This window comes from Xyrauchen texanus, chromosome 35, assembly GCF_025860055.1.
Source record: "Xyrauchen texanus isolate HMW12.3.18 chromosome 35, RBS_HiC_50CHRs, whole genome shotgun sequence".
Taxonomy (NCBI): Eukaryota; Metazoa; Chordata; class Actinopteri; order Cypriniformes; family Catostomidae; genus Xyrauchen; species Xyrauchen texanus.
The window spans coordinates 35,668,872-35,692,593 of record NC_068310.1 but is presented as its reverse complement, the minus strand read 5'-3'; the positions used below and the strand labels follow the sequence as shown (position 1 = coordinate 35,692,593).

The 23,722-nt window shown below is 38.2% G+C and overlaps 1 protein-coding gene across 2 annotated transcripts in view; it reads left to right on the top strand.

The window, feature by feature from the left end:
* The first annotated feature begins 8,569 nt into the window (after positions 1–8,569).
* LOC127629048 (protein Shroom3-like) overlaps positions 8,570–23,722 on the top strand; it is a 75,825-nt gene continuing 60,672 nt past the window's right edge. For both annotated transcript variants that reach the window (XM_052106066.1, XM_052106065.1), the window contains exon 1: positions 8,570–9,277. In XM_052106066.1, coding sequence (XP_051962026.1) covers positions 9,131–9,277 — 147 coding nt within the window. In that variant the 5' untranslated portion in view covers positions 8,570–9,130. The remainder of the gene's footprint in view (positions 9,278–23,722) is intronic.

Sequence of the window (23,722 nt, the reverse complement as noted above, 5' to 3'; positions counted from 1 at the left end):
GGAATCATAAATTGTGAAACTTTACCTCAGATTGCATTAAATAACTCAATTTTCTCGCCTTGTATAGCTAATGTGCATGCACGTTGTCGAGCTGATTGACAGGTGATGTCTGAATCTAAAAGGTGATTGGCTCTTTTACCAGTAAGGCAGGACTTCTTTTCTACATCCGTTGACCATTGGCTGCATTTGGGCGTGCCAATTTCTCCCATTCATTTTTTTCATAAAGTGGCCCATTGGCAGCCTGGGCAGCTCGGCAAGTATTGACGCTGACTAACACCCCTGGAGTTGCGAGTTCAAATCCAAGGTGTGCTGAGTGATTCCAGCCAGGTCTCCTAGGCAACCAAATTGGCCCGGTTGCTAGGGAGGGTAGAGTCACATGGGGTAACCTCCTCGTGGTCACGATTAATGGTTCTCGCTCTCAGTGGGGCGCTTGGTAAGTTGTGCGTGGAACGCAGAGAGTCTCAACGGTGTCATGCACAACGAGCCACGTGATAAGATGCGCGGATTGACTGTCTCAGAAGCGGAGGCAACCGAGACTTGTTTTCCACCTCCCGGATTTCAACCGCGCCACCACAAGGACCTTCTAAGTAGTGGTAATTGGGCATTCAATATTGGGAGAAAAGTGGATAAAATAAATAAATAAATAAGTGGCAGCCACATCTGTATGCACCACTCACAATTCCTTCAGATAAGCTAAAAATCTAGTTTTTAATTATGTTTTGAATTTAAACTTTTTTGTAGCTTTTTTTTATTATTATTTATTTATTTTGCACCTTGGATCCCTTACAAATCCTTTACAAATGAGAGTAAACACTGTGTGTGAAATTCGTAAAATGGTGCAAGATTGTGTTCGATAAAATTGTTTATCCTCCCAGCAAAGGTCAAAAAGGTGATCGCACAAACGGTCTTTAACTGTACGGGTCTGCAAAGTATGTTCGTAATTGTCAATACAAACTACAATCAATGTCACTTTTACACTTGAAAGACATTCGGCGTGTGTCCTTGATTTGCAGACAGTATAATAAAGTACAGTAATCACAAACCCCCCTCTGTTTCCCTTATAAAAAATAAATCAAAGACATTTCACTGGCAGTGTTATATTACAGTGCTTATTGAAGCTACACCTCACTGCAGCACTATTTGCCATTTTACTCCCCAAACAGAGAGTGACTTTGGCCTCTGAGGGGATCATGAAAAATTCAAGGGTTCAAAGGAAGTTAGTCTGAAGTTGAATATGATACATGAAACATTCTATATGTAACGCAAGTTTATACGGTCTTGATTGTGACATCATAATAGTCATTGTGTTCTTTTTACTTTGAGAATTTGCTGTGCATGTGCGGTGTCATGAGTAAATGTGACGGGATGTTTTAACGGGAACATTGCAGTGCTCCACAGGCCTGTAAATGATTAATTTCACCACAACAACTGGAGCATTTTAAGGTCAGAAAAATAGCATACAGAATGAGAAAAGGTGGGGTAAGAAAAGAGAGGGAACACTTCAATACCTATAAAAGAAATTCAGAGCCGGTTTGGACAATGAAATTCCAGCCACCCATACATCTGATATATGGCAATGTAAGAACATATAACATATTTGTACATATTTCCAATGTACTATTTCGGCTATCCTTATGAAGACCCTCCATAGACGTAATGATTTTTATACAAACTATCGATTATATCCCCAAACCCTAAAACTAACCCTCACAAAAAACGTTCTGCATTCTGACATTAAAAAAACCCATAGTTTATTATGTTTCATAAGCGATTTGAATTGTGGGGATACTAGAAATGTCCTCATAAACCACATTTATAGCATAATACTCTTGTAATTACCAGTTTGTAACCTAAAAAAAGTCACTTACACTCTCAAGATATACTAGCTTTAATGGAACATTCACTGCTCTTGAGACTATTAATAAAACATATCTCTCTCTCTCTCTCTCTCATACAGCCATAGCCTCATATCTGCTGTTGCCCTTCAACTAGCCGTGCAGTCCAGACCACAGAAATAGCCTCTCTGGATAACAATTGCAAACTCACAGCACTGACGACATCACACCTGCTCCGTCATGATTTTTCAGTTCGTAGTTTTCACCTACTGCCACTGCTTTGATTTACAAATGCACAAAATATGCCATGTTATACACTAATTAAGTTCTATTACTTAAGCATCTCCTATCTTGTCTCGTTTAATGTAAACAGGCTGAGACCTGTACTTGAACTGGACATGCATGAGAGTTTATTCAGGTCTTATACAAGTCAGGCTCAATCGACAGCACTTATGGCTTACCGTTGATTACCGCAAACATTTCAAAGTGTCCCTCTGCTTAAAAAAACAGTTACTGTTAGACACTTCCAATGGAAGTGAATGGGGCCAAATGTGCATGTTAACATGATCCTAGTGACAAAGAAAATCTCTTAATAACCTTTTCTGTGTACATTTATAGCCAATTTTGCAACCGCAACAAATGCTGTCAATCGAGCTCAACTTGTATTGAACCCGGAATATTCCTTTAATTGTTTTGTATGCACTTATTTAAACTCTCTGATCTGTATATTTTGAGTGTGTGTGTTTGTGTTTGCTATGACACTGAAAGAGGACACTGTCTCTGTGATAGGCCTTCACAAAGAAACACTGATGCTATTTTATTGGCAAACTCTCAGCACCTCATAGCATGCAAACATTGCATGTGTGTGTGTGTGTGTTACGCAAATACAAGAATAACAAGCGTTCTGCTGTAGCGCCATTGCTTATTATTTCCGCTCATAAACAGCTCAGTCAAACTAAACATCAAAACCAAATTTAATGAAACACTTTGTACATTTAGTTATTGTTACTATTAAAATGTGACACTAAAAGACCACCCAGACATTATTATGTCAGTTCAGATTAAAATACAAAATTGAAGTGTGTGTGTTTGAGTTTGCAAACATGCTTTTGACAACAGAACTAAAATGATGATGTGCTGACACATGTATAACAGTAAATTGTGTAATTATCCTTCAAGTCTCCTGGACAAGCTGTAGAGCAGGCAACTTGAACTTGAAATTAGTGTTTCACATTTTTGTGTTTTAGCGCCCCCTTATGACCACAACATGTAACACTCATGGCAATGTTTACCTTATTTCCTACTCTCTTGAGCAAATCAAATCTCCATGCACAGTCATGATGTCTGGGAGACTGTTTTGGTTTCGGATCTGAGATGAAATCTAATTCACCTTCGGCACTAATTAGTGCACACCTATCGGCCCTTGTTAGGACACTTATGGTCAGTGCAATAAGAATGCTTTGTTTTTAGATGCTAACACTTGCACAATGTATTTCTGAAAATCCTAATGAAAATTAACAGTCAGATTTAGTTCAGTTCTAAGAGGAACAATAATTCGGCATTTGTCTTTACATCACCTTTAGGCTGTTGGGGGGACTAAAGCCACCAAGAATACCCTAGCAACACCCTAGCAACCACCCAGAACACCTGTGAAATTCTGACGAAAATAAACATAACACCCTAGCAAACGCATAGCAACCCTACAGAACATCTATCAATTGCATAACAATGCGCTAACAAACACTCGGGACACTTTTGCAATCAGAAACCTATGCTCTGGCAAATACTCATTATACCCTGTATGTTATCATTTTTATTAGTTTTGCGTGGGAATGTAAAAAAACAAATAAAAAGGTTGTTTACAAATAAGTTTGTCGGAGATTATCAAAATGAGAAATCTTTTTAAAAATCTAGTTTAAAACAAATGTATCTATTTCATAAAAATGTAATATTTGTGTTCATGTTGGGTTCAAACTAGTGCTGTTAATCAATGCAAATTTATAATCAAATTAATTACATGATGTGGCAGTTAATTAATTCCAATTAATTCCATATCAATGATTTCTGAGAAAGGCCCCCAAATAAAGACGGAAAAAAAATATATTTACATTTAAATAATCATAACTATCATAATCGTTTTTTTTAAAACATTTATAGCATTTTTTACCAAACAAAATATTTAATGACTTAAAAAAAATAAATACAAAAAAACACATGCATGTAACTATCAAGTACAGCATATTAAAATACTTTATATGCTCTTTAAAAACATGTGAATGTATCCAACTTAATCATTGATAAAAATAATAATAATACATTTAAAAAAAATACATATTTTTCAAGGTATTTATATTTAAATAACATGATTTATTTTTATTTATTCATGAATATCAAGAAGTTTTTAAGGGATACTTATGTTGCCTTTTCATAAATTGTCCAAATATTTATTTATTTATTTTTTAACAAACTTCTTGTAGTCATGAGAGTCTAAAGGGGTTCCCTCTGTTTAATTTATATTTGTAGTTATTTTATTTTATTGATTTATTTTTGGTCACATGACAACAGAATCCTCACCTGCATGTTGGTTACACCACCTGACCACCCGAATTTAGTGGACACATTTTTTTTCCAATTTTAACAAAAACATTTTGAAAAAATTGTAATTAGTAAAAATTTTAAGAAAACATTTTCAATGCGTTTTTTAAGAAATAATAATGAATTATTACAAACTACTTATGCCAACATTTATTATTATTTTTTTAATTTTTTTCAAATAAAAGAAATATCAGCTTTTGATTAGACTTTTATTTTATTTTTTTACTGTCTCGGGACAGTTACACACTCATATAACAAAATAACAAAATGACTTTGAACTCTTTCATTAAAACTCTAATTAGAGTGAGAGTGTGAATGTGTTTGTGTGTGTTAGCCCTGTGATGGACTGGCCACCTCCCCAGGGTGTTTTCCTGTCTCTGAACCAAGACAGCTGGAATAGGCTGCAGCACGGTCAGCACCCCCTGTGACCCTACATGGGATTAGCGGCAATAGGATATGGATGGATGCATATATTCTTTAATAACATAATAGATAAGGACAAAAAAATAAATAATAATTTGCTTCACATAAATGACCCATAAATCAAACGTATCACCTTTTTATCGCATCACCATTCTATCATATGACCATGCTATCATGAACAGTATACATATATTAATTATCCTAGCATGCATGCAGCATGCCATCATTGATCCCTTGTTCTTCCTCTCTGACCCCACGGGTCTGTAGCCAAGACGTCCACCTGTCTGGTACAAGTGCAAGGGGCTCAGACATGCATTAAATGGATACGACTCAATTATATACACAGAAAGGTCCACTCTTAGGAAAACTCCTCATTATAACCGCATTACATCGTATGCCTTCGGGACGAACCACTCCCTAACTAGGTGTAGACCGTTACAAACACTTATTTAGGTTAAATGCTACTGCAAATAGCTATTCTCAGCATTTCATGCATTGTTCTTGACATTATGTTCTTCCTGGGGGACTTTATCTTGACAACAGCTTGGTAAGATATTTTACTTGTTGTTTTTTCTGGCTCTCAATCATTGCCATATCAGGAAATGACCTCATCCCTGTGATGTCATCAGTAAACATGTTCAGATGTGTCTTGAAGCTACTGTGCACAGCGGCCACACCTGTTGTACTACACCGCAGGTGTGCTATTGTAATGATGAAAGGTAACATTGGAGAGGTTTTTTAGGTGTTTGTTAAGACTCATCTGATTAAATGATCATTAAAAGGGTATAAGAACATGTTTTACAGAGAAATCAAACCAACTCTGAGAAAAACATGTTCACATTTATGTGCTTTGAACTAAACTTTTCACAATTAGTCCACCCAAAAATGAAAATAAGTCACTATAAAAGTGAATGGTGACTGAGACTAGCATTCTGCCTTCTTTTGTGTTACTCGAAAGAAAGGCACACAGGTTTGAAACAATGTAAGGGTGTGCAAATGATGACAGATCTTTCATTTTTGGGTGAATTATGCCTTTAACTAATCATACATTTCAACCCTATTGTAAAGAGGCCAAAATAAAGTATAGGTAACCGTGCCCTGTGGAAGTGTTATTTCATTTATGGGAGGTGCCAAGACTTTCTAATGCTGGGAACAACAGGTAAAAACATGTTAAAGTGATGACTAAAAGGACAGGATTTGCCAAAGTTAACAACATGGCACATTTTAAACAACATTTTCTACTGTTTCGACATTGCGATGTGTCTATTTCAATCCGAATAAAATTGAGTAGTTCACCCAAAAATGACACGTATCTCATCATTTACTCATCCTCGTGCCATCCCAGATGTGTGACTTTTTTTTCTTCTGCAGAACGCAAATTAAGATTTTTAGAAATTAGAAGAATATCTCAGCTCTGTAGGTCCATATACAACACAAGTGAATTATGACCAGAACTTAGAAGCGCCAAAAAGCACATAAAGGCAGCATATAAATTGTCCTTGCGAACTCCAGTGGTAAAATCTATGTATTCAGAAAATATAGGATACGTGTGGGTGAGAAACAGATCAACATTTAAGTCCTATTTTTACTATAAATCTCCACTTTCACTTTCACTTCCTTATTTAATTCCTTTCTTTGTGCAAATCACAACTTACTGGTTGGGTCTGGTCATAGGTGGAGAGTAAAAAAGGACTTAAAAAGCCCATATTGTGCTAATTTACAGGTTCATCATTTGTTTTGGGGGGATCTACTAGAATAGATTTACATGCTGTAATGTTAAAAAAACACTCTATTTTTCTCATACTGTACATTGCTGCTCCCCTCTCTTCATCCTATGGCTGAAATGCTCTGATTGACCTACATCTGTACACTGGGTGTACACCGTAGCTACAACAAAAAACTTGCAGATAAATCCACAAATAATCAAACATACTTACAGGTTGTGGTCCTGAAGCGCCAGATTGTCCCAACCAAGCGGGAACTGCACCATCTTTCAGGAGTAACCATCTTGAAAATCCAAGACTGGTTGCGGTTGTACTGCTAAATAATTAAAATACATTTTAATCACTAGTACTTCAGTTCGTCTGCCTTAGGAAAGTGGAAGTGAAGAAAACAATGTCTTCTCGACATGGCGGCTGCTGGCCAAATTTGATGCCCTACGCAGAGTTCCAGGTGGACGTGGTTCGCTTGATATGAGCATGGGGCGATGAGCGTGAAGTTCTGTTCCGCAACTGCTTTCGGGTCCTTGAATAACGTATAACGTGTGAGTAAGGGCAGCCGGTGGACTTTCTAGTGCCCTCCTAGGGTAAGATGGTGCACCCCTAGGGAGTTGGTGCCCTACGTAGACTGCATAGTCTGCTAATAGGGAGCAGTGGTACTGCATGGCGGCAACGCTAACCCTTTGTGCATTGTAACAAAGAGCTATATTACACAATAAAGGAGAGGTAAAATCCCAAAAAGCATAATAGGGCCTCTTTAAATATTGATTTGTTTTCACAACCTATCATATCACCTCTGAAGACCTGCCTTTCACCACTGGAGTCGTATGGATTACTTTTATGCTGCCTTTATGTGCTTTTTGGAGCTTCACATTGCATAGACCTATGGAGCCGAGATATTCAAAAAATCGTAATTTGTGTTCTGCAGAAGAAAGAACGCCATACACATCTGGGATGGCATGAGGGTGAGTAAATGATGAGAGAATTTTTGGGTAAACGATTCCCAAACAATTTCTCTCTACAAAACACAAGCACAAGTTAGACAACTGTTTTACATTTTTTACTGGATCATCAGCCAACTTTAAACAACTCAAGAACATGTGCGCATAAACTTCTAGTTTAGACATTTTGCGTGGTGGAAATGTACTTATTCATTCATTTATTTATTTATTCGTTCACAATTTTGAAGATACATCAAGCGACTTATGTTGCTAACTTCAGCCAGGCTGAGGTAAAACACACGAAATCACTTCAACAACACGCCCTCTGTCGAAAACCCCGCCCTCTGAAGACATGCCAGCCAATCCGAGGTCGGCAAACCTCAACGTGCAAAATGATTGACTGGTAGAGAACGTTTGTGATTGGCTAAAAAAAGCGCGAATGGGCCCCTGAGACTTTCTTCGTTCGCTTTTTATAATGCATAGGACGGTTACGCGTACAGGTGTAATATCTGTCAAGGTAATATAGACGTTTTATGTGTGGTATTTAATTAAAATCGCCTACAGCACCTTACCGTACAGCACAGAGATGTGTAACCTAAATAACAAATATTATATGAGACGAGAAAAAACAATATCCGCTCCCTTAAGCTGCCGGTAAGGACCAAATCAGTCAAATCTATTCAGTCAGCTCGTTGAGTGAATTTTGATACACCCTAAACGCCACAGAAAGCAAGATGAGAGCATTATAAAATCAAACGTTTCACTTCGAACTGGAGTTGACCAAGCGCACCTTGTGCCAACTTGTGTATGTTTCTGTGGTTTATCCCTGCTTGATGTGGGAGGATTGGGAGCCTGCCAAGGTGGTGATTTTGATTTGACTACATCATGTCAGCAAGTTTGAGCCATAACGTGATTCGGGAGCTGAACTGAAGTAGAGCGGTTTGCAGGGTCCGCGCATGCGCATTAGGTCACAATTCTAACGAACCGTCTGATGTTGTTGGGGTGGGGGGCGCGACCGACCGCGGACTCCCACATCCATGGCTGCGGAGAGTTTCAGCGCATCTACGACAAAAGAAAACTTCATTAGCGGGTTCTGTCCATGCTGAACATGAAAGAGGGTGCCAAGAGAATCGAGTCAAATCGGTTTGGGACTGCTGAAATGATTTTGGAAACTCGCATAGGAGTTTAAAAGCTTCTTTTCTTTTTGACAGGACTCGCGGGGCGGGCGCGAGCGCTCGTTCTTTCTGCGGAGGCAGTGAAATGTATCAAATTCTATTGTGATGTAAAAATGAAGTCGGAAGCGTGTACGGGCTGACAAACGGGGTCTTTACGTGTGACCTTGCCCGGAAAAGTGGTACACTAAATCAAATTTGCTTGCTTATTTGCAAATGTAAAATTAGCAAAAAGTTGAAGAGCCTGTGGTCTGTCTGGCAGGTTTGATGTACGGAAAGGTGCTTGGAAAAGGAAAACGGTGTGGACCGAAGTGAAATAATGCGAGGAAACGATCCTGCGAGTGTACTGATTTAAAGAAGCATCGAGAGAAACATCCTGCCGTGCTCCTCTCGGGGATGACTTTTGGTTGACTGAGTAATAACACTAGTTTTCCCACAATCCAATTATGGATGATTGTATTCCAGGTTGCTGCAATGCCGCGATCCAGAAGGGAAAGTTCGCGTTCGTCGAGGCTCAGTTGCAGGGTGGAGCGCCTTGGGGTTTCACGCTCAGAGGTGGACTTGAACACGGCGAGCTGTTAATCATATCAAAGGTAAAGCGATCACCTTACCGACCTGTCTTTCAGAAGAAATATGTCTGTCAGTTCAGCCACCAGGTGCACTTCACCTGAACATAACAGCTCTTAAAAGGGCCAAAATCTTGTCAGTCAACAGGTTACTCGATACAACTAGTGTCATGTTTTTTTCATGGCAAAGAACAATTATGAATGAAAGATGCCTGAGAGTGTCATGAAAGTATTTGGACACATTTAAAAAAAAAAAAAAAAATATATATATATATATATATATATATATATATATATATATATATATATATATATATATATATATATGAATGTGATGCTGTAGATGGCAAAATTTCAAACATAGTGGGATGCAATTTGGAAGATGGCATACGTTTACATTTCAAGCAGATAATTTCTCAAAAAGGCACTTTCGAATTCTGTAAATGTAGATACCAAGATAGCACACAGACACATCTCTGAGACGTCTGTTTAAGCGTGTTTGTTTAACATCTTAAAAAGATCAGATTAACAAACAGTCTAAATCATAAAGGTCTCAAAGACATCTGCTGAATGTCTTAATGACATCCGAGAGGAAACGTCTATCAGGCATATTGCAGATGAGCAAACAACCTAAAACAACACATCTTACAGATGCAAACACACACATCAAATAGACGTCTGGGTGATTTACCTGTGCTATCAAGGTGTACAGTTCAAAATGAGGACCCCAGATAGCACCAGAGTTGTCTGTTTTAGATCTTGTCATCTGGAAATAATCACATTTTAGTTAGCATCTGCTAAACATCTTAAAAAGATCAGATTTACAAACATTCTTAAAGGTATCTAAGACATCTGCTGAATGTCTTATTGACATCCGTCTTATAAAGACGTATTGCAAATGAGCAAACAATTTGTCTTCCAGATGTAAACACACACATCAAACGGACATCTGGGTAATGTACGTGTGCTTTCGGGGAAAGTTTTGAGACACTTTATCAAACGTTAGTGGAACATCGTAGTTAAAGGAATATTCCGGGTTCAATACAAGTTAAGCTCAATGTTGATTACAAAAAAAAAACTAAAATAAAAACTACGACTTGTCCCTCCTTTAAAAACAAACGTGATTAAATTGAAGCATTTACAATGGAAGTGAATGGGGCCAATCTGTAAACGTTAAAATACTCACTCTACGTGAGTGTAGCCACAAGACGTAAACAACGATGTGTTAACATGATTTTAGTGTGATAATATTGCTTACCCTTTTTTGTCTAAAGTAACATCCACTTGTACAACTTTGTTGCCATGACGATGTTACGTCGTAAACGATTGTAAAAACTGCGATTTAAGCAACTTAACAGCTCAAATAATACACAAGTTTTAACAGAAGAAATAATATGTGTTTTAATAAAGTCATAAGCTTCAAATTTCTGCCTTAAACCCTCCAAAAATGGCCCCATTCACTTCCATTGTAAGTGCCTCACTGTAACAGATTTTTTGCTGCTTCTTTTTTTTTGTTGCTGTTAAAGAAAAAATAAAATAAAATATATATATATATATATATTTTTTTTGTATTAATCAAAATTATGTGAAAGATGCTGCCGATTGAACTCAACTTGTACTGAACCCAGAATATTTATTTAATACTGGGGTGGGGAATGTCAGGCCTTAGAGCCGGATAAGGCACACGAGACAATTTTATCTGGCCCGTGAGCACATTTGAGAGATAATCTGAAAAGCAAAAAAATTTATAAAATGACCTTGATTAAAAAGAAAATAAAAAATACAATGGAAATAATGATTACAAATATTTTTTTTATGATAACAATAAAAAATAATTTAGTAAATTCTCGAATGGCTCTTAATTGGAAAAAGGTTACCCACCCCTGCTTTAATAGAAACATAGGGGAACTGACATACATTACATCCACTAAAATCACCAAAAATAATTGCTAAACTAGCTTAAAATGAATAATTAACCCAAAAATGTAGTCAATTCTGTCATAATTTTTCTTCTGTGGAACATAAAAGATGTTAGGCGGAATTGTAGAATCAGTCACCATTCACTTTCATTGCATTGTTTTATACAATGAATGTGAATGGTGACTAAGGCTGTCATTCTGCCGTACATATTTTGTGTTCCTTTAAATAAACAAAGTCATACAGGTTTGAAACAACTTGAGGGTCGGTAAATGATGACAGAATTTGGGGAACTGTCTCTTTGTTCAAATACATTTTGGGGACACTGTATTTTCTGTAATCTTTAACATTGGTTATATAAGCCTATATCAAATATATTGTCATTTAGTATACCATAACACATTTATAGATATATAACTTATGGTTATTGATTTCATGTGCTGACATCACACAACCTCTGATGTTGTCACATGAGCTGTACTGTAGACCGTATGGTCCATATGTCACACACACTTCTTAATAAGACAGAGCGTCCTTCAGGCATCTAGATTTTAATTGTTGACTACAGGGTCAGATTCTTGGTGTGACATCCAGACTAGCGTGAGTAACAGATTTTGACCTAAACATTCATAAAACTACTTTTTCTCATGCTCCTGGGGAATTTTCCCACACCACTGGAGCCAGAGCATTAAGAATAATAGGCCGTGGAATTCTAGAATCCATTGTAGTTCTATAAAGAACTTGATGCTTAGTTGGGTGTCTGAGTAAGTTCTAGACATAACAAATGTATTGATTTTAGCACTCTGTAGTCTTGAAGGGCACTTTGTTGTGGGTTCTGTTGTTTCTAAGGACACTACCATTTGGAAGCTCATACTGTATATTCTTTTTTATTACTTATTCTCATAGAATCATGTTACTAGATTCACATTCTTTACAAATTCATTTTACTTGGCTTGTTGCACGAATCTCAGCAGTTTCCTGGTGAAATGAACACTAGAAGCACTACAACAACATTTATTTTTATTAACATTTACACAAATGAAAACAGCTGATTATCAGTTCATAAACACTTACTTTTTGCCTGTTCCTCACATAATGCTATCTTATGATATCTTCACACATTTAGTATAGTGTAGAAGAAAGTTAGGTTTAGGCACACTTTCCGGTCCCAGAAAATTAAAAAGCATTATTCAGATCATGGCTATCACAATACAAACATTAAAATGACTAAAACACTGCACACTGATGCATTTCAGTCTCTGAGGAAGGCTGAAGGCCGAAATGCATCGGTGTGCAGTGTTTTATTCATTTTAATGTTTGTATTGTGATAGCCATGATCTGAATAATGCTTTTTAATTTTCTGGGACCGAAAGATGTGCCTTGGCCTTTCTTCTAGAGTATATGTTTGAAACCCAACCAAAGATCACCTTCTGGGATTAATTTACAAGGTCCTTTCAGCAAGTAGCTTTCCAAGAAGCTGTCTTTGAACTTTTAGTACAGTGTAAGGCAACTTTTATACTTGTAAGGCAATATACTTTAATGTTTACATAACACAACCAACTACTGTACATTTACAAGTTTGTTCGCGTAAGATCAAAAGGGGTAGTTACACTTGGACACTTCGTGCGATTTTACTGATCAGATTGCGATACGATTGAATAAGCACATTGTATTTACACTTGGCCACATCAATATGTCTCCGCCAAACTGATATAAATCCAATCTTGAATTCCCACGCTATATGCTAATAAAATAGAGTTCACTTCCTTGATTGTGCTAACGCCAGGCAGTGAATTTAAAAGATTTGTGATTTACTATTTGATTCCAAGTAACTTTGCCCCACGCATGCGTATGTGCGCACACACACTGTATTTTACCCCTCTGGGCTTGTCATAGGAAAGATGCATTATATACCTGGATTGCATCTCAAACCACCTTCAGAGGTGATCGGATGAGTGATCGGATTAATATCCGTCTCGAATTCTTGTGGGAGGGCATTTACACTTGGCCTTTTCATTATCGGATATAAGTCCTATCTGTAAAAACTCATGACGTGACCAAGAATACCCCCAAATTGCGCATTAGCTCAAATGATAGAGAGTCATTTAAAAGCACATCAAAATGACTGTTTTTCATCTCTCATTTGCTTTTATAACACTATTGGTAAGGTTTAAGCCCAAAGATTACAGTACTTAGGTCAAATGCGAATGCTAAGCTTCTGCGTATAGGACGCGTGATGCAAATCTCATCATCAGCAGAGTGCTCGAGCACTAAAGGTGTGTGAAGAGGTCAGGTGATACTTGAATTTGTATAACTCAAGAAGTCTGAAGTAATATAAAGACATTGTTATGGGTCTAAATTAGAAAAAAAAATTTTTATCCCCTTTCTCCCAATTTGGAATGCCCAATTCCCACTACTTAGTAGGTCCTTGTGGTGGCCTGAGGCCATCATTCAGAGCATCTTATCACGTGGCTCGTTGTGCATGACAACGCGGAGACTCCCAGCATGTGGAGGATCATGCTACTCTCAGCGCTCCACGCACAACTTACCATGCACCCTATTGAGAGCAAGAACCACTAATCGCGACTATGAGGAGGTTACCCCATTTGAATCTACCCTCCCTAGCAACCGGGCCAATTTGGTTGCTTAGGAGACCCGGCCGGAGTCACTCAGCATGCCCTGGATTCGATCTCGCGACTCCAGGGGTCGTAGTCAGTGTCAATACTCGCTAAGCTACCCAGGCCCCCATTCATTTAGATTTTAAGGCCACGTCCACTCTAATAAGTTTTTGTTTGAGAAAGCATTAATTTAGCTATGTTTAAATCTCTCATCCACACTGGAACAGCATTGGAAACGGTGACTCGAAAACGCTCTCCATATACGCATGCTTTGGAAAACTATGACGTTATGAAACTTTCAAATTTAAACAGATTAGATTAGTGGATGTGGCCTAATTTAGGATTTGATTCCAGCCATCACTGTATTTTTTTATGTACCAACTAGGGCTGGGTATCGAGTTCGATACATTTTAGGCTCCGACCGAATTGCCTCTAAACAATCGAGTATCAAAAAATATCTTGTCGTTCTGTACCAAATTTCGATACCTAAGGGGTTAATCTTGTCAACGTCAGTGATAAGCATATAGCATGCTAGATGTGCCCAAATCTAAAAGTGCCGGTGATTGGCTGTGTTTAGGCATCAAGGGAAAACACTAGTTAACGCCGGTTACCCCCAGAGACACGTGAGGCTGTAGTGTGTATGCGTCTCAAACCCCATACATGTGAAAGATGTGAAAAAGATCAAAAGTGTGGCTACATTTCACCAGGCTCAATGCCAACAGTGCGCGATGCAATACTTGCGACAAGATAATTGCTGCCAAGACCGGCAACATGACAAATCTGATGAAGCACTTGACAGTGCACGGAATAAACTTAAGAACAGAAAGTTGCTCCGTCATCGAATGCAAGAAGACCGAGCTGGTGCGGTCATCCTCTCAGCATCCTCCTGCCCCAGAGCTTCCTTGAATACACCCACCGCATGAGTCCTCCTCCAAAACTACTGATGAATGCAGCAGCGCTATGACTGGGACTCCGACAGGTAAGGTTAACGTTTTGCAAACAAAATCGGCTAACTTGTAGTGGTACACAGTTGTGTACATGTTAAATGAACGTTTCTGTGCGCGGTGACAGTCCTATAAACTGGGAACGACGTAACGTTAGATATTGTTTGGATGTATGGCTATAGATAGCAAGCTAAATTGATGCTAAAAATGCTTTAAAGTTGCCAGTAACTGATCAAGTTTAACTCACATAAAACAAGTTATCTTGTTAAACCTTGCTTATCCTTAGTGTTGGCTGAATTAATGGCTGAATTCTTTTTTATTTTCACATTAATGTTATAGCCTCTGCCCCTTCTGACCCTGGCATGAGGAGACCAGAAGGCTCCGGAGAGGAGTCTTTGAGTCTGTAAAAACAGATATCGGTATTGTTATCGACATTTTTTGAACGATACTCAGCCCTAGTACCAACATGTCATCTTAATAAGGATAATAACGGAAAATATTCAAGATTATCCTCCTCGGAAACAGGAAATAGAAACGTTTATTTCCTCGCAAATTGCTAATTTCCTACCTAGCTAAAAAGTAACAAGGCTTATCAACTCTATAGACTTCAATTTACTGTGTTGCATAGAAAGCAGCATTTTAATTAAAATGTATAAGTTTGTTTATGGTGTTTGGTAAGGAATTCCATGGGATGACACTTCTCAATTTTATTAATTTAATAGACTGACCTCTGATCTCTGATCTTGTGATATGAATGAGCTCTTTGCACTGCACTGGATCAGCACTGATCAGTCATGTCGGATAATCAGTACACCGCAGTCTGGGAGACACATGGGAATAAAATAAAAACATTCCATTATGAATGCAAAATTCCTGCTTCCTTGTTTCTTACGCAGAAAAACATGCACACACACCCCGTTTTTTTTTTGTTTAAGACCATGCTTATCCACTTAAATATAGGGAGTAACTCCCTACCGTGGGCCAAGGGAGGATAGGGTTTTATCTTTGGGGAACAGTGGAAACTAATTGTCAGCATCATAGGGGTAAATGCTTTTCCCATGGGATTGATATGAGTTTTATCGCTTATTTTAGCAGTCCAAGAGATTACAAACTCTCAAGGCATGTTAGTCCAAAGCAGGATTTTTGGTAGACAGTAAATGATCAATGTGGAAAAAAGGACTGTATTTTTCACATTTGTTTCCAGACCATAATTAGATAAGACGAGATTTATTAATGATCATGAAATTAGACAAAAATCCCAGAGCTGGTCATTGTAACTGATCAAAGATGATATGACGTGGGAATGTACATTTTAAAGTTAACCTCTCCAGCCCCAATGTTCCTTACATTTCTGTAATTTATCCCATGTCTACAGCAGCAGAGAGGGACTTCTACATTAATTAGTTTTAGTGTATTTTGAATAGATTCACTCTTAAAAATAAAGGCTCTTTGTAGCATCTTCAAACCCTCTTCAAACATTAAAGGCTCAAGCTGTATTGAGCCTTTACTTAACAACAGTATATCGCTGTTTTGCGATTTAAAAAGTTTTTGATGAAACATTATAGGTTCTTCAGATCAACATTTAGGTTGTAGGTATCTGTTAACAGAGTGAAAGAGAAGCCCTACTAGGTTATTTTAAGCTGAAGTGTGCATTCTCTGCACCGCTAGCACCAGCGAACAGAATTGCAAAGATGGGCTAAACTTTGGTATCAAACAGCTTTCCGAATACACCTTCTATGTCTTGGTTGTCCGACCCAAAATGCATGCCATTGGTTGAGACAACGTTGCTGTGTCAGGATGGACGGGCTGCTCAAAACAAACAGGTAAATTTTTATAGCACAACAGAGACACAGTGTTTAAAGTTTTAGAGAAAAGTATCCTACAAATGGCGTAATTATACAGAAGCTATCTCTGCATATGAAGCTGGGATATGAGAAAGTATATTAACATCAAAAAAGTTACACACTTCAGCAATAAAGTGCCAGATCACCGTCAGATGATTTTCCAAAAACTGGAGACTTAAAAAGTATTGAACCTTTATTTTTAGTAGTGAATACCTGCATTTTATTGGTTAAGCAAATATACAGTATTTATCTTGCATCCAATGAAAATGCATTAATTTTGCTACGTTTACAGCTCTCGACACCGGAACGCCACTGAAAACATAGACTGCCCAAACGATTTCATTCAGAAACCAAAAACATTTCAACTTAAACAAATTGGTGTTAATCCTTAGATTTACAATGACTTGATTTAAAATGGTCAAGTGATTGATATGAATTACTTTGTTTGATTGGAGGTGTTTTAATAGGGAGTACCTCATGGATGAACTATTATTCTAAAGAGTCTTAAAAGAGGAGATCCCTGTCTCCTTCAGTATTTGGTGTTCTGGATTTGGTCTTGAGTGCCGCCACACTTCAACCTCACAGAAAAACACAAAATATCCAGATAGTTTGTGGATTTGCTGCTGCCAAGACAATGGAATCACAGAGCATGCTTTCTCTTGCATTTGTGTATACAGTACCTGCTGTGTTCTCTTGCATAAACAGGAATTGTTTAAAATGATTTTTCAATTTGGAAACGGATGTTGTGTAAGAAAACTATGCATGAGGATTTAAAAAAAATAAAAATCACTATACACCCAGTTCCACCTAAAAGCTTAATCTCAGTATTGCATGCTTAGTTCATGCCAAACTCAAAGGACTAGATCAGTGAATCCACCTCTAGATTCAATAAATACTTTGGCTGGAACCTAATTACAATATGTTCAAACTAAATAGCATGCAAGATTAGGATTAGTATGTCCCAAATCACAATACATTGCAAATAGTTCGTCAAAGGTGCCCATTTCGCAGTTTGCATCCATGTGTATGTTTTGAGCTAACATTTAGTGACTGGCCAATAAATCAGCTGATATTTGTCCATTTTGACGACCAATAACTGTGCCCAATTGACCAATGAACTCAAGTAGTTGCTCCCAGTGTCTTTTACAAAATCTACCACCAGCCTTGTCAGTAGATAGCATTAATTTTGATTTTGTGAATTAAAAGTGTTTGTTTAAATTAACTGCATTTTCCATCAACTGCAAAATACATAGTAAAAGTATGCAAATTAGGATGCAGCTTTTAAAGGGTTTGTCCTGAAAAAGCAACAAAATATATAGTGCATATGTCTCTGGTCTGTGTGGTCCAGGAAATCTACAGTCCCGCGTGAGCTAACATACCACAGCAGTTTTGTCCTTGTGGTTTAGTTCACCCTCTAATGTGGCTCTTTTGTGCCGTAATGTGTGTTGTGATGAATAGTGTGCTTTCTGTTGTGCGGTGTAGAGCAGTGTCTTGTTTTCAATAGTGAGTAGTGCGTTGTGTGACGTGTGCTGTGAAGTGTGTTGGGTTGAATAGTGAGCAGGATGCAAACAACAGCTGCGGCCCTTCACTCCCCCTTTAAAAGTTTGTCACCATTACCAGGGCAACATTACCGTCCCGGTTAAGACACCCAGCTTGATACGGAAGATAAGACAGAAGGATGAAGAGAGAAGCTATAGGCCTTGAGAACCGCTCTTATCTAAGAAAAGAAAGACGAGTATACAGAGAGTGAGAGAGAGACAGTGACAGAAGAAAGGGTGAGAGAGAGAGAGAAGTCTGGGGGCTTTTGGGTGGTGTAAATGTCACAGAGGGGCTTCTATCAGCATCTCACACTGTTATTTGCTCTTGAGAGAGATAAAAGTGTGTGTGAGGTAAAGTCAGCACCAGCAACTAGAGGTTGACGGAACAGAATGCGTCGTAAATCATAATATGATTTCATGTATTTGGCAGACACCGGTTTCCAAAGCAACGTTCGGTGCACTCAAGGTATAGATTATTGCCAGTATGTGTGATGAGTGACCTGGAAGCAAAAGAATGCAACAGTCAGGTTCCAGAAATAAAAATCCCATTTATTTTCCCCATAGTTTAATTGATTTTTTGCGAGAACCTTTAAGATAGACCCACCGTGAGCTCCACATTTGTTAATCGATAGTATATGCTTCTGATGAAGCCATCTGTCTGTGTTATTTAAAATGTATGTTTTAAAAATTTATTTTAATAGAGGAAACGATCCACCAATCAGAATGACGGGCAACAAAGCCTGCCAAATCGGTGTATATATGAATATTTTGTAATAACATTTCAATATATTGTTTCTATTCTTCTAATAAACGACTTTTAATCCATAGTTTTATATTTTTTGATTACATCATTCACAATGCTTGTCTTGAAAGTCTTGAAGCTTTGTCTTTTTTTCAGATTTTCAAATACTTTTTGACTTCATATCAAAGTTTGTAATGTTGTGATTCACCTCAGAGCAGGTCGGTTTGGTTCATGCTTAGAACTCTTTTATGAAGGATTTTAAGAAATCTCTAAGGTAAAAATGAATGGAAAAAAATTATTCCGGAACTAAGATGTTGCGCTTTTATGTAGTTATTAAGCATTTATTTATTTATCAAAATAAGCTTTTTATAGCCTATATTTTTCGCCAGATGATGTAATGAGGATGTAAATAAGGTTTATTATTATTCACAAGATATGAAGTTGGAGACACAATGTATGTACTGATGGAGCACGTTTCCACATACTCAATTTTTCTTTGCATGCTCTTGCTTCAATTTAAAACAGTTGATTTTCTAATCAAAATATCAAATATGCATTAAAGTGAGGATAAAAATATGGATGAATAATGTCAACAAGGAAAGATTTAGATCCCAATGAGTAATCAGTGATGATTGTTTTTATTTCACCTCAAGAGGCCTCTGTTATGGGGCTTTTCCACTGCACGGTACCACTCGACTCGACTCTGCTCACTTTTTGGGCATTTCCCACTGTGGAAAGTACCTGGTACCTGGTACTTTTTTGAGTATCACCTCGGTCAAGACTCCAAGCAAGCCGAGCAATACTAAATGTGACGTCAAAACCCTGCAGATCACTGATTGGTCAGAGAGAATCGTCACTACCACCGTCACTGGATTTGCGACCCGGGACATCAACCCGCTAGTTTTAAAGTTAGCTACAGTGATAGCAGTATCATTTGTTAATGCGACTTTCGAATTGTAAAGAGAAATGGCTGTGTGCAAAACCACGCCATGGTCAATAAACGAGGTGCAGACGTTCCTCTTGTTAGCAGAGAACGAAACAAGGCAAAATGAAAAAGTCTTTCAGGAAGAGTCTCAACTGTTGGCCGCACACGGCTACCACCAGACCTACCAACATTGTAGGGAAAAGTAAAAAAAAAATGTAAAGTGACTACAGTACCATCATGGAAAAGTGGAAGTGGTTCGACCAAATAAACGCTATCTAGACCGGCGAGCAATGGGAGGAAGAGTCCACGATGGAGGATGGTACATTAACTCTGTACTCTGCTTGAACGCTTCACTTTATTTAGTTGACCAGCTACTGCATGCTTCTAAAACAACCAGGCCAATTTAAGTGTTACACGTGTGTAAAATCACCACGCAACAACTGCTTTATGCAGCACAATGAGCTAGTAGCTAACCGCTTGTGGTCGTGTTATTGTTTATGGTCAGTAAGGTTTGTGTTGCGTTTAAGATGATGTCACAGCTGTAGAGGCGGCGCAACTATGACGATCAGCCTATAATCCCACCCACGTTGCGGCGGCACTAAACAGCAGTGGAAAAGCAAACTCAGAAAAGTAAAGCGAGTAGAGACAAATCGAACCGCAATGTGCAGTGGAAAAGTGACTATACTGTAGAATCAAGCCATTCTAACTTTAGAATCATCTAGCAGCTGCCTCAGAGGAACACGGTGTTATAAAAAAAATATCTGCATTAATCTTTGCCGATAACAGGTTTTAAAATCAACTATCGGTACCGATTAATCTGTAAAGCCGATAAATATCAGCCTACCTCTACTGTATTTACTGTGCATTATTTAGTAAGTTGTATGCTTGTATTACAATTCAAACATAGCCGACCTAGGTCGAGTGCATTGCAAAATACAGTATTCAAAATAGTGTGCACTGGTTGTATAGGGCACATTATGGCAAATCTGCATACTATTCTCAGTACACATGCTGCATACTAAAAGACTAGTATGAGTAGTATGGTTGTATGCCATTTGAAAAATATCTTTCTCTTTTACTGTTTATTTTTACCCCCCACACACTGTCCTAACCCCTTCATCTTCTCCTTGAAAGCTGGCAAATACTAGGCAGGATAAAGCCCAGGCCTCTGGCAAAGACCCAGAAAGAGAGAGAGAGAGCGGAATGTCAGCTACGGAATTCGCGAGAGCCACGCTAGCCTGAAAAACAACAATAGAGCAGAGATGATCAAAAAAGAACGGGGGAAAAAAACTACAAAGCAATTCCAAGCGTACACTTTCTGTTGTTTTGAATACTGATTCAGTCCTTCTGTGAAGCTGCTCTTGAATTTGTCTGTCTCAGAATGTGACGTGTTGTTTACAGTGTGGTGGCAATAGCTGACGAGCTAAGAGTGACCTAAACCCCAGAAAGCCGCAGGTTAAAATAAGGTTAAGAGAATTAGACGCTTTGTTCGGTTGCATATTAATGAATTCATTGTCACTGTTTTGGCAGCATATCTACAATTAAACAAACTATTCATGGCCTCGAGGCCAAGTGTTAAGTAAATCTGAGTTGCTGGGCTTTACGCTCAATAACCCATGAAAGAGAAGACATGCTTGCTCCTACGATTATTCTGAATATGTCCCGATTTGAATGCGGCAGCTCTCACCGCGAGGAAGTGGCTCACGGTTAGTCCTTTTGAGAGCGAGAGTTGTCACGAACGAGCCAAATGAAGGGCAGGTTTTGGCAGGAAACGAAAGACAATTGGGGACACTTCCCAAATGTGTGTCTTTAGAGTGAATGTGAAATGCTAGTTTGTTCTCTGTGGGTGTTATCTTGAAAAGACTTCCTGACGGTCTTATTTTCTTTGGCTCAGATCTGTCTGCAGTTAAGGAATGTCAATAATAAACCATTGGTCAAATCTTATTGTAGATAAAGAATGGAAGAATTACTCAGTGGAAGAATTTGCTTAGATATCTGCCTTTATGTTTAATAATTATTGGTTATTACTCACCTAGCAGGCAATTTCCTATCCAAGCAAATTATAATCGCTTGCATTGTTTTAGGGAAGCCAACTGAGAGTTGACATATCCGACTGCTTATACATCTAGTTCAGATCATAATCCCTTTGAATAAAAATATTTAAATGGAAATCAAGTTTTTTTGTTGCTTTACTGGCAAATAATTTTTCTCGTTTTTAAGCATGAACCTCAGTCAATTTTGTTTAATTTCTCAGAAAACAAGACTTAAGAATGGTTCGATATTTTAACTGGAAAACAAGACTAAAATAAAATTATGTTGTGCAGTGTTGAAACTGCTTCATCCCAAGTCACAATCAAGATCATGATACCCTGACCGTTTCTACTGTGCTCACTGAATTGCTATTGTTACATTCATATAAATACATTGGTTTCCAGGGGAAATATTTCAACGTAGCTTTTCATTGGAGTCTTTGGCGATCCATTGTGAGAACAATGAATATCTAGACACCCAGGACCTTTTTCCAAGAATTCAGACAGGAGTGCATTAACAGATCTTATCAAGCTAATTCTGTCTTTCTTTTTCCACAGTGAGATGCTACTTGGGATTTATAGAGGATTCTTTGTAGTCGAAATATCTAAACATTGCATTTCCTGTGCGTGAATAATACCTTGGGCTCTTTGTATTGTTCAGTAGCAGTAAAAGAGAATGAGTAGACATCTTTCTTGAGCTCTCTCAGGTGTACAATGGAAGCTGCCTTAGTAGGCAGCATTTTCAGAGTCTAGGCATGCTCACGATGCAACTAACAAAGCCATGACACACTGTAAAGCATTATGCCAGACTGTATGATAGACATCGTAGCCAAGTCTTTGGTCCCAGTCTTTCTGATTCACAGCGCCGAATGGGCGTTTTATCTAATCTGGCTGTCCAAGGAACAGTCACACCTCACGACTGTGATGCAAAATTTCAGACACTGCCAGAACTTCGTCGAAGGCTAAGATTCATCACATCAGCTGTCCGTGAAAAAAATTGCAAGCGTCTGCTGTTGAGTGTAGTAAAGTGTACAACAAAGAGCACTATGAATTTAGCGCTATGATGTATGCTTCAAACGCATCCGTTTGTGTTCGAGGTCAAAAGAGTATACTTTGAAAGGCTAGCATTCTCAACAGTGCACCCTTGCCTTGCAGATAAATCTTGATTATAAATACACTAATCATTTATTCAACACCATTATTCAATATCATAAAAAATAGTTAGTTGTTAGCTTAGCAACGTGCTAATTGCAAACTTTATTTCCAAATGTGAGGCAATATTTGTTTGGCACTCAAAGAGTTGCTTCCTATAGGTGAAGTCGCATTTACCTTCGCAAGGCGAAATTCCGACGGCGAAATACAGACATCTTAATGGGAATCTGTGCATCATGAATTTCGGGTGGCAAAGAATAACCCCTCACGGATTTTGTGTTGAGTTCAATTTGGTGAACTTTGACAGGCGAATTCGTTGTCTTGACCAATAGGAAGTTGCTTGGTTTGGCAGTGACTTCTGTCTGGACGGTGCTTTGTACATGGCTTTACTGAATATTCACAATAAACAAGGATATAATTTTAATCTCCCAGAGTATAAAGTGAAGCAGAATTTTACAGTGCGGAGGTAAATGTGACAGCGTCTATGTAGAGCGTTCCAAATCAGTCAATTACGAGGTTCAATTTCAGTTAGGATGCTGCCTTTTGAGCTATTCACTTAAATCTCTCTTTGCACTAGAAATATGCACTAGACGGATGTCTTTGACCATTGCCTCGCATCTCAGTGTTTTACAGCATCTCTCACAGCAGTGCCACATTTTTCAGATGCTGTGTCAAGTTAAAAAGAGCTTCAATTGATAAAAACAAGACACCTGCCTTCTGCTCTGTTCGTTGGGCTGCGTCTTGCTTTCGCCGTGCATGGGG